The sequence below is a fragment of the Falco punctatus genome (assembly GCF_963210335.1).
Source record: "Falco punctatus genome assembly, chromosome: 3".
NCBI classification, from domain to species: domain Eukaryota; kingdom Metazoa; phylum Chordata; class Aves; order Falconiformes; family Falconidae; genus Falco; species Falco punctatus.
This window is the reverse complement of record NC_137582.1, coordinates 104,850,148-104,862,223: the sequence shown is the minus strand read 5'-3', so window position 1 is coordinate 104,862,223 and position 12,076 is coordinate 104,850,148. Positions and strand designations below refer to the sequence as shown.

Sequence of the window (12,076 nt, the reverse complement as noted above, 5' to 3'; positions counted from 1 at the left end):
TGGTCAGGTTCTACTGTCCCTGCTGTTTCTCCTTCCTCCAGAGGCCAGGCCAGACCACTCCCACTCCATCTGACACCCCCCCACTCCTCAGGGCTATTTAACCACTTAGCGGGAATGAGCTATAGCTGCACATCATCCATGTTAATCAACTCACTGCCACTGAGGCAAGGCCACAGCTGCATGTTATCAATGCTAACGAACCCACTGCCTTCATTCCTCTACAGACATGGTGTGATGCCAACAGGATACAAAGCCTCTTCTGAAAACACTCCCTAAGGAGAGGCGATAAAAGCACGCACAGCAAAGGACAAGCTGGTGGATGCTGGAAAAAGTGAAACCAGGGTGCAATCAGACGGCCACAAAGGAGGGGAAGTGAAGACACACAGGAGTCTTTCTCCTCCAAACACCGGGTGGCTAGAGCTCAGGTTGGCGTTCACGAAGAGGCTGCATTTAGGAGGTACAGCAGGTACCTGCATGAGCCACGGTGGTTCCAAGGGAAACAGAAAGGGAGATGCAGATTTGACTTCACGCAGTATCCGCCCAGGAGACGGATATACATCAGTAAGCAAACATGAGGCACACAGTACAAAAAGAATAAAAAAGCAACAGGCCCCTTAAAAACATATTTAATAGTTTTCAAACTTTATTTCATGGTGATTGACGAAAGACACAAGTTAGTAATGGTTATATCATGCTGCTCCTCTACTGTGCATTGCCCTTCAGAATTCATACAGCAGTTCACAATGGTCATTAATTTACCCTATAAATGAAGCCACATGGACATCTTTTTTTTAAAAAAAAAGCAAAAAAAAAAAAAAACCAAACAAAAAACACCAGAGAAAAAAACAGAAACCTCAATGTTTTGGTTTTTTTTTTTTTTTTCTTGTACATACATGTTATAAATGCTATTAAAAATAAAGCCAAAGTGCACAGCCCCTAGGGAGCACCGCTGAAACTGACCTTGGTTCAAGATGCTTGACGAGGACGCAAGGTCCCGTTTTAAGGCATTTCCAAGCCCCAGCAAAAGCAGACAGAGTTTTTGTTTTTGTTTAGTTTTTTCTTTTTCCTTTTTGCAGTGACCCAGGCTTCATTTCAGTGGCATTCTAGAAAATTAGCAGCTTCCTCTGCGCATGCCCCTCCCCCTCTGGAGTTGGCACATCCAGCCCTCAGTCTCAGCCAACGCGGTTGCATTGCCCAGCTAGAACTTGTGTTCTCAAAACACAGATCAAGGGTCTCACACTTCCCTCCCATCCCACCCCATCCTGCGGTCCTAGTTAGCCCCTGTCCATCTACAACTCATGATCAAAATACAGCAGTCCATCCCTTTCACAACACAGTCACATTACCCCCCACCAGCAACCACGATTTATATACAGTGGTATTGCCACACACACACACACACACCCCCCCACACACACACACCCCCACCCCACCCCCCCCCCACACACACACACACAGACACACACCACACACACACACCCCCCCACACCCACACCCACCCACCCACCCCCCCACCCCCCCCCCCGGAGTCTCCATCCCACAGAGGCACAGGCCCCTGTGAAATATTTAACCACTGGATTTTTAGAGGAATGTCAATAGATTAGGCATATTATTATTTTTAATTAAAAAAAAAAAAAGAAAGAAAAAAGAAACCCAAGTGGTTTTACACTGTGTTCTTCCCCTTCGTTAAACCATCTGTGTTCAGAGCTCACCCTGAGAAAAGTAATTTGACTCTTCACGGCTCAAATTAGTGCCAAGAAACAACATTTCTAAAGGGTGCACTGCTTTGTAAAGGTACACTATGAGGCGTGCTAGAAATTTAAGGTAAAACTGCAAAATGATGGCACCCTAGATGTTAATTAACACTTGATACCTGGCAGGATCCTTCAGATGAATTCTGTACGCTCCATAAAGCTGGTTTTACAGAGAGCACTGCCAGCTGCCATCTCAGGGTGGGAAAGGGACACGGCTGTGTCCCAGTGGTGGAAAGGGACATAGATGCTACGCAGCATCAGTAAATTCTTCCCACGGAGAAGGAACCTGAATGGAGTGGGTAATTTCTTTCACAGCTGCAATCCGTTTGCTCTTCTCCTGTTCACAGGAGATTCAGTGTTTGCATGCAAATGTGTGCTGGTTAACAGACACTCGCAAACACACATACATTCATTCAGAGACACACATACTGGCTTTGTAACTGGCACCACAGTATTTGCTTTCAGGAGGAAGAAAACACTTTAAAATCCTCCTGCCAGTCACTACTGCCTCAACAGCTGACTCATGCCCCGTTCCCATTTCCATTGAAGCTATTGCTGCTGGGCTGGCAGTATCCAGAGGAGCTTTGATCATGGTGTGGAAGACCCTGCATTGCAAAAAACTTGAAGTCAAAGGTAAAACTCCCATTGTTCTTCACCAGAGATGCTCTACCAGCTCTACAGAGATTCACGTGCTGGCCAGCTGCAAGCATCCTCATGGCAGACAAAGGGCACATCATGCCCGGAGGCTGGGAAATGGACACGGGTCACGGAAGGACACACCCAACAGATCTTTTTTAAAGTGAAAAGGGACCCAGTCCCCCTGCCCTCGCAGCCCATTTGACAGTGCTGGAAGAGGGAGAGCACTTCCAGCTCCTGAAGACGTGCTGCAAGTTCTCGCTGGTGCACGGGAAGGCAATGCTCGGTACACAGAAGCTCTTGGGAAGAGCAGCCAGGGCAAGCAGGTGGTTAGGACATGTCTGGATAAACACAAAGCGTGGAAATGAGGTTTCACAGCTGCTTCTGCACATGTCCAAGAGGAGGAGGAGGAGGAGAGCCAACAGAGAAATCAACATTTCCCCCACAGCACCTCTCAGTCCAGCAAACAGTCATAAGACAACCAAAGAGCAATGCTTTTCTGCCTGCTCAGAGCAGACCTTGGTCTCTCTTCCAGTGCATGGCATCCCTGATTTTAACAGAGCATAAAGGAGAAAAGCACTTGAGATCCTTACACACATAAATTATAGTGAGAGGAAGGGGCGAGAGGAGGGAGATGGGGTGAACACGGGGCCAGGAGAAGGCTTGGCAGAGCCAGGCCCCGAAGCAGGGTGGCAATTCCCACTTCTCTGATGGCCGCTTCCCCACTCGGCCAGCATGGCAGAGGGGACTTCCGAGGCCAGGCCTGAGACGGGAAGGCAGCAAATCCACGAAGGCCACATGTCTCGCCAGCACCAGCATCCTTTGCCCCGCGGGTGTGAACAACAACCCAAAAACACAAGTAAGGAGGGGGAAAAATAACCCGAAAAGAAGCTTCAAGTATGAATAAGATTTACAATGCAGGTGCAACGGGGATGTTCTTCTGTCACTTCTTGGAGACTTGGTTCAAGGTTTGTTCTTTGTTGCTGCTGTTTGATTAGAGTCTGACTGACCTGGATAGACTGCAACCGAACAAATAACCCAAAAGAAAAGGTGTTTCCTCCCCTCCCTTTCCCCCCTCCCCCCAAAATATAAAAAGCAATAAGTTTACAAAAATAGAAAATAATTACAGCAATAGGCAGGAGGGAGGGAAGGAGAAGGAAGGGTCTCTGGGGGTCTATTTGGCTGAGCAGTGTAATATTGTGGGGTTGTTTAAAGCGTCCTCCACCAGATGCAGTTCTTGGCGGTCGACAATCACGTCCCTTATGCAGCCAATAAAGCCAGTGCTGTAGGCCTTGGGCAGCTTGTGAGCCACGCTCAGCTTCTCCATTCCCCCTGCAAGAGACAGCACAGAAGGTCAGGGGGGAGGACAGGGGACATGGCTGTGCCAGCAGCCTGCCCCAGGCAGCGTCGTGCATGCAGGCGCTGCCGGGAATACCTTTACCACAGCAGGGGAAAAACCTCTTTACTGGCTAGTACTTATTTCCACTCGAGTCAGGGAAATGCCACTTCCAACCAATACATACAGGTTTCCCATTAAAACAGTAACTTGAATTCTAAAATACCAGCTGAACTTAAAACACTTTATTTCCTTGGAGGTTGGTCCCAAATTCAAACTGCATTTTGTTTCAGTTACTGAAATGTCAGCTATGGCTCATTCCAGGTCCTGAAATTACAAAGGGCTGATTGCAAACACAACCTTTGGAAAAGCCAGTGGGAAAGCCAAGCAATTTTCTCATGGAAAAATTTTGCTTTCCATGTAACTTCTAGGTTGATTTCTAGGCATCTGGGACACTGCCTTCTCAGAGGTAAGGCTACGTTTTTGAATATGAACTCCTTTGAAGTCAGGTTAGACCTGAAACTACAGGCTTCGACTGGGAAGATAAGAACAGATGCTTCCGAAACGTGTGAATACAATCTAATTTACTGTTTCTTCATTACAGGTGATCGAAATCCCCAAATGAACATTTCTGCCATGGATTTCTGTGGTCCTTGTGGCCCCTTGCAATCAGGAACGCTAGGACTGCCATGGCACCTGCCTGAGGAGAAGCCCAGTCCTAAACTTACAGATGGAGAGCTGAGCCATGCAAGTTCCTCAAGGGATGAGCAAAGCCCAGGACCTGCAGCATCCCCGATCACTGCGCATCCTTCCTTCATCCCTTTGGGCTCCAAAAAGGACTTTACCATCCACTTAGCTCGGATTCGTACTGGTTGTAGTTAAAGCACAATTATCCTGTGCTTGTGGGTGGATTTCTTGCCTATTTAAGCTGTTACGGGACAAATCTAGCCTCTGTCTGTGCTGGCAGATCCGCCACAGGCAGTACGAGATCGATGCAATGGGCCAAACTCTGTTTGCAGGATCAAAATACTTATGTCAACACAAATGGAACTGACTGCTGCAGACAGGGGCACGCTCTGGCATGCCTGCTTATTCTGTTACGCAAATAAGCAACATTCAAAGCCTGGGTATTTCCGTATTTCCAGACAGAAGTACCCTTCTCCCCATTCAGCCATTTCACCCTTGGGAACCCAAGTTACCCAAGCAAGTAGCATTTGGGAGGCTCGTGAGCTGACAGAGGCTTCCACATGGGAACTGGGCAGGCGGGAGCACTCCCAGGCTGAAGAGGGAGAGGGTGCTCCCCTCAGGGGACACGGTGACATGGAACGGGCTGGCATTTGGTAAAGCCAACCCTTTGTCCCTCATCTGCCGCTAGCATCCTGCCCTAGCAGGCAGAGAACAAGCAAGGGACTTTTAACGTCAAACCTGTCAGAGCCACTTGGGAGGCAAAGGTGTCGCATTGACACAAGTGAGGGAGCATCAGCATCCCAGCTCCAGCTCTGAGCCCCTCAGCAAGGGGCGCAGGGGAGGTTCACCCTTTCCACACCGACTCACCCAGCCACAGGGCCCCATCTGTATCTAGCTGTGTTGCACCAAGCGGAGAGGAGCCAGCAATGGGGGCTTCATTGCCGACTTGAAGGGAACCTTCTCTCTGTACCCTGCTCCCGGAGGGAGGGAGGAAGAAACAGCAGATGATTAGCGACCTTAGAGGGAAAGCCCAGAGCTGCCCTCTGCTTTACACTAAAGCCAAACGCTGGGCACCGTCAGCCCTACTCCGCCTGGAGCAGAGCAGGGAGCAGAGCTCTCCCTCGGACCACGTAGCACAGCACGGTCCTCGGTCCTTGGTGCAATGCCTCCCGGGGAGCACCGCGCAGCAGTGGCGAGCACTCCCCTCCGGCATCCCCCGCGCATCCCACCGCCCCGCTGCCGGCCCTGCCAGCAGCCACAGCTTCCCCTCGCACCCTCCAGAGCCACCAGCAGAAATCCCCGGCATGCCAGCCGCATGACCCGCTCACCACTCCCACCACCAATAAAAATAAAAGAGACGGCTCAGGCTCAACATGAACAGAATGTCAAACCCTCAGCCAGCTAAAATAAAAGGCATGAACCTTTCGTACCTCCTTGAGCCTGCCCCTTTGACATTTCCAGGCGTGCCACAACACGCACCCCTCCAGCGCAGCACTGCCCACATGCCTCTCCTCTATTATTATCCAAGAAGAGGAGTGACCCTCGGGGATCACAGGGCACGGAGCCACGGCCATGACTCAGGCTCCCTAGTTCCCAGCTTGCCCATCCCACAGCAGCCTGCCACGGCCCTGCTCCCCCCTCCTGCCAGCCTCCACACCTGTACGCTTTGATGTGAATCCACTGGTTGGTGTTGACTGGGACCGTGGATCGTAGGATGACAGGCTTGGAGCCGAGGTCGTAGGTCATCTGTACGAAGCCATCCACTATGGCGAGGGCGATGTAGTCTGATCGCTCCAGCCCCTTCCCGCTCCACAGGATCAGCCCCTGAGTGGCTTCTGTTTTGATGCTTAGTTCAAAGTGGTTGGATTGCAGGGCCTTCTCGCTGCAGGGCAGATGGGAGCAGGGAAGAAGAGAGAGCGGAGTTAAAGACGTGGCTACAAAAGCAACAGGCAGGCAGGCAGCTCCTCAGAGCAGCCCTCTCTGCTGTTCCCAGTCAACTAGCTCACCTGCTGAGGATAACCTTCAATCAACCTTTGGCATCGGGCTATGCACGGGGTCTCAGTCCCTACCTGCTGCACTTGAGGGGTCGTGGCCTTTGCAACATCCCAAGCCTGCTCAGGCGGCCTGGTGCATGGCAGGGGGAGCAGATGGAACGCTCTAAACCACGCCACAGGATCAAAGCAATGGCCCTCTGGAGGTCTCTAACCCAGCTCCTGCTCAGAGCAGCACCACTGCTAGACAAGGGCAGCTGTGGCTCTGCCCAGCTGAGCTTGGGAACACTGGGACCGGAGCTCCTTCATCCTCCTGCTGACCTGAGAGGGGGCTGCACCGTTCTCCCGGGCATGAAGTGTTTCCCCCTACATCCAGCTTGAACCTTTAAAGACACAGTCTGGGGCTATTGCCCCTTGCTTTTGCCCTCCCTAAGCATAAAGTTCATGTACATCAACCCCTGCAAGCTGCGATACGCAAGTCTTGGTTTTGCCTCCTCATATGCAGATGCTGAAGGAAGAGCAGGGTTATGTGGGTTGGTCAACAGCACCAGGCTGGCCCCAGTCTGGCCAGCAGAAGGTTTTTCCCCACAGAGCTGCCTCTGATTTGAGAGAGATCAGAACAAAGGGGGCTCTGTTGGCCACCTGGGGAGGGCTGCGGCCACCAGCTGTGCTGGGGTCAAGCACCATTTCACTATCCTGCTGGCAGGCATCCAAGGTGCAAGCAGAGCTGGGGCGCCTGGGGACCACCGCTCCCCACGCCATCATCGCACAGCCACCAGCCTCAGAGGTACGTGCTCTACCGCTGCCTCTGCTTGACAAAAGCCACACGGGAACCCAAGGCTGGGGACTGTGAGACGATGAGCACCCTGTGGTTTGAAGGGGTTGGAGACTGTCCACAGAGGCAGCAAAGCCTTCTTACTCCTAGATGCAGTGTCTTTTCCCAAGGGAGGAATGAAGGGAGGACAGGGTTTCTCCCACATTGGCATCCCCATCTTTGCTCAGTCCCTTTTGGAACAGGCAAAAGGCTCCTGGTGACAGGTGAAGTTGCCATATGGAGTCACCATCCACTCTCCTGGGATGCTCTGAGACACACTGCTGACACATGTGCACACATAGACCAGACAACACGGGCAACACAGACAGCTTTTTATTCCCAAGGGACACTGTGCCCAAAGGGCTGGACAAGGGCTCTGCATGCAGCCTGCTGTATTGGCAAGGCAGCTTGACCTCTCCCCTCCCTTGCAGCTATTTGCTGTCTAGTCCCCAGGAGCAAGGGGCAGAGCTGCAGCCACACAGGACCTGCTGTTCCTATGCTTGGAGAGACAGGGCTTCCTTCGTGTTTACTCCCATCACCTGCAGAGCTGTATCCCTTATAAATAAAAAGCCAAGGGTATGGACACACAGAACACGCACGGGGACAGAGACATGCTGATGCAGCAACAGCAGAGCACGAGACACACGAGCTGAAAGCCTGGCACTGACTCACCTGGGCTCCACAGGATAGTCCAGCGCTTCGGGACTTAGATGCAGGAAGAAAGGGGAGCATGCGATAAGCGCAGGACAGCGGAGGAGACCCTTCCCCCCCACCCCGCTCACAGACAGGGAACAGCCCCGCTCAACTGCAACAGCTCTTCACCCTACACGACGCTCAAGCTGAGAAAACCACCCAGCACGAGCAGGAAGCCTCAGCCACTGTCCCCGGGGCTGCATTTCCTCAAGCCAGTGAGACAAGTTTCCAAGTTGTTGCTTAGCCAGGCTGAGCATAATAATGCCAACGAGAATGCAGCCCTGTCCCACCAGGCAGGGTCTCTGCAATGCTCCCCCGGGTCAGGGCGATCAGTGCTCCTGCTAGTCACCCCTGCTGCCCTACTGGCAGGGCAGAGGGAAGCGCTGCTGGGGGAAGGGAGCTTTTGGTCCATGGCCCTGCACCAGGACCCCTTCCTGGGCAGATCTTCAGGCAGGTCTCAGGCTGGTTCTTGGGGACGCCACAGAACAGGCCCCCACCGAGCTAGATAAGGTCACACAAGGCTTCTGAGTCAGCCCTGGGGCACTTGGGCAGTGGGACCGTGCATGGAGAAGGGGAAACCCAGGACTCCAGCTGTCCTGCTGGCACTGCCTGGGGGTGTTAGGGGCTACAGGCTGGCATTACAATCAGCTCCAACAAGACGTATATATAAAAATGTATGTTCACAGGAAAAAAAAAAAAAAAAAAGTATGGGCATGTCATGGCCAGCAGAGCCCAGAGAAGCAATTGGGGCGTTAGTCCTGCCCAAGGCACACCCTGGTGTCTGCCTGGAGGCAGAAGAAACTACTTTTTATGGGCAGCCCAATGGGTCCTTTGGTCCTGGCAGGGCCACTGAGTGCTGCGGCCAAGTCCCAGCAGAGGGATCTGGGGAGAAGTGCTAAGCTCTCTTGCAGGATGGGGCATGCACAGCCAAAATAGGCTGGCTCGGGCCGGAACAAGGCTGGGAACGGTGACCTTCCCTTTGCAGAGCACTGGGAGAGGCAGGACACAAAGGTAGCAGGTTTCTGCTCATCTGCAGGGATGTGGCTCATGTCTGCGCAGAGGGACAGCTGGGCACTCTGCCACGTGGCAGAGTAGTCGTGCAGGCCGCTACATGCCCCTCGTGGCTATAGGGCACTGTCTAGCTCAGGAGGATACTTGGCTCCTAAAAATCCCTTTCCAAAACACCACAGCACCTCCCAAACCGCCATGAACATGCAGGAGATGGGCTCTGTGGCTCCTCAGGTGTTAACATGCATGCATGCACACAGCTCAGCCTCCTGAGCCTCTGCCTGACCCCAGCTTGTAGAAAATGAGGTGAAATGGGGATGTAACAAGGCAGGTATCACTCAGACTCCCCCACACAGCGGGCAATACAGCTGCACGAACCAGTGCTTCTCTTCCACTCCTGCTGCTCAGCAGGAGAGACAGGCAGCAAATCAACAGCTGTCAAGCCCGCTCTGGGGAAGGAGCCCTTCTCCCCATCCGCCCGCCCAGGCCCCTCTTCTGCCCCGCAGCTGCACTGCACATTGCAAGGCATTGCCCAGGCCGCATTCCCCGGACTGGGGAACACTTCTAGCACCCAGCCTGGCCTCCTCACTACAGCAGCAATGCCATATTCTGCTGGAAAAATCAGGGCAGGATTAGCACCCCTGACTTCCATCGCCAATGCCTTTGCCGCTGATGGAAGAGGCAAATCACAGGAATTTTCTTCCTCTGTGCTCACCCACTTCAACTAAGGGTAAGTTGCAGCGTGCTGCCAGGACATCTGCCTGCAGCAGAGCCAGGCAGCGGAGCTCCTGCTGCATCTTGGCTGTGTTTGGGCCCTGTGGTCAGTACCTGTGTCCTCGTCACCCTGAAACGGGAATCCCTGCCCATGGCAGCCCCCTGGGAGAGTGCCTGTATTCCTCCTCCCACACCTGCCCTACGGGTGGGCACTCAGGGGGGCAAGGGGAGATGAGGTGGAGGGCAGATGGCTGCAGGGAGGACTGTACTTACGCGGGGATCTCATTGGTCAGGTGGCTTGAAAACAAAGAAACAAGGACATTGAGAAGAGACAGACAGACAAAGACTGACAAACAACAGCTCAACAGAGGTGCCCTCCCAGGCAGGGTGCCAGGGCAGCAGGGGGTCGGAGGGTGCAAGATGCAGATTGATGGAGCCTGATCCAACACCCTGTCTCAGTGCCACGGAGCTGGGAATTAGCCCCGGGGGCTCCAGGAGCACATTGCTGAGGAAGGGTACCAAGCCAGACCGCAGTGGACCGAGAGTCTCCTGTTGGAGAAATACCTGGTCCAGGGGCTGAGGACCTCAGTCCACAGCTGTGTAGCAAGCCCTGCTCACCTGGAGAGAGAAGCCCCAGGGACCAGTACAGCCACAGAAACCACAGCACCTAAACACGTACTCCTAGCCCCTGGGGTCAGGGTCGAGCAGATGCTGGAGAAGGCTCGGCAGACCCTGCAGCAGCGACAGCCCGTCCCTTGCTGTGCAGCCAGGGAGACAAAGGACCTGGCAGGCAGAACCACCTCTCCCTTCAGCACAGCTCACCCAGCCCACAACCTGCTCCTGAGCACGCGGGCAAAGAATGGCAACGACCAGGAGCAGGGCATGGGCCACATTAACCACCTTCATGGGCTGCACTCAGCCAGCTTCATCCCACTTCCAAACCAGACTCTGCTAACCCAGAACGTGGCCCACACGCTGCAGAACGAGAGCAGCCAGCCCTGAAGCTGGCCAGGCACTGCCATTGTGGGGAAAGCCCTCTGCCAGCAAGGCTCCTTCAGGGGTGAGGGCTGGAAGTGATGGCTCACGGCCCCAGTTTGCCTTGCTCCCCTCTGAGTGCTGCACTCGGACTTCAGCCCTAGCTCCTCCTCCTGCCAACAGCCCTAACTCCTTCTCTTGTCCTTGGTTCAGCTCAGCAGCCAAGTTACCTCTTCGTCACGGCATTGTGGTACTCCATGTATGTCCTACCATCAAAAGCAATGGCCTCTGCATCTCCAGCAGCCTTCTCAATGATCACTGGAGGTGGGAAAAAGAAGAGCTGTCAGGCAACGTAGCATGGCCTGTCCATCCTCAGAGACTAGGAAAATCCCCCTTTACACTGCGCATTCCTAACAGGACGAAGGCATGCACAAACCTGCCATCCCTTGGAGCGCATCAGCACTGTGGCACTCTGAGCAAGCCCCTGAAAAGTTTTACTGTGGCTTTAGAGCCCATGAGTCCAGACAATCTCCCTGTTTTGCAGCCAACTGCCATGGAATCTGCAGCCTTGTTGGCTTCCTGGGTGAAGCTGGGGAGGAACCCGGGGGCTTGGTGCTGGCCCAGGTGCTAAACTCAGGGAGGTCGTAGGAAAGAAACCCTGATCTGGAGACAGCTAGGCGCTGCGCTGGCCCTCCAGGTGAATCTGCTACAGCACCAAACCACATTTCCCTGCCCCAGGCTGCTCCCCCCGAGCACAGCAACACGAGACAGGATCACAGTGCAGTGACGGGAGGAGGTGACAGGGCTGGGTGATCTACCTGTGGGCAGCAGCATTTGCCCTGCTGCATCCAGTGTAACGCCTGCATTTCTGAGAAACGGCATAGCCCCGACTTCACAGCTGCACCACAGCACCAACCTGCAAATGCCACCGCTTGTCTCCCCTGGGTTCCTCCCAGCAGCCACAACAAGGACAAGACCCCAGGCTCGGCCCAAGCCGTGTGCTGTCCTGCTGCCACCAGCTAATCATCCAGCGGTTTCAGTGCCATGTCTGGCTAGTGGATGAGGGTCCACGTCCAGCCCCACCCTGGCAGCCTCACCTTTCTCACAGTGAGCTCCAGAGAAGCCCCTCTGGCAGGCACACTCATAGCTCTCTAGCCGGGGGCTGCAAGTGCCTCCGTTCTGGCAAGGATTGGGTTTCTGGGTACAGGGGTGGCCTCGGAAGGGGGAGATCTCAATGGCGCTGCGGATGTTCTGCTCCTTCAGCACAGGCACTCCCTTGATGGAGATCTGGCAGATATAAGGAAGAAGAAGCCCAAGGGTCAGGGTTCACCGCCCCACCTCTCCACGGGGCTGGCAGGGGGACAGAGGCCAATATCCTCGGGGGGAGGAGGAGATGGGAAGCCAGCCCCATGTGTTCCTGTAATGCATGCCCATCTCCCCTTCTGCCACTTTTCAACTGGGTGTACCC

General features: G+C 53.9%; 1 protein-coding gene across 3 annotated transcripts in view; it reads right to left on the bottom strand.

The window, feature by feature from the left end:
• Positions 1-1,607: 1,607 nt before the first annotated feature.
• AGRN (agrin) overlaps positions 1,608-12,076 on the bottom strand; it is a 139,596-nt gene continuing 129,127 nt past the window's right edge. For all 3 annotated transcript variants that reach the window (XM_080380029.1, XM_080380030.1, XM_080380031.1), the window contains 5 exons: positions 11,706-11,895; positions 10,839-10,926; positions 6,071-6,295; positions 5,281-5,384; positions 1,608-3,722 (listed from right to left, as the gene is read on the bottom strand). In XM_080380029.1, coding sequence (XP_080236155.1) covers positions 3,565-3,722; positions 5,281-5,384; positions 6,071-6,295; positions 10,839-10,926; positions 11,706-11,895 — 765 coding nt within the window. In that variant the 3' untranslated portion in view covers positions 1,608-3,564. The remainder of the gene's footprint in view (positions 3,723-5,280; positions 5,385-6,070; positions 6,296-10,838; positions 10,927-11,705; positions 11,896-12,076) is intronic.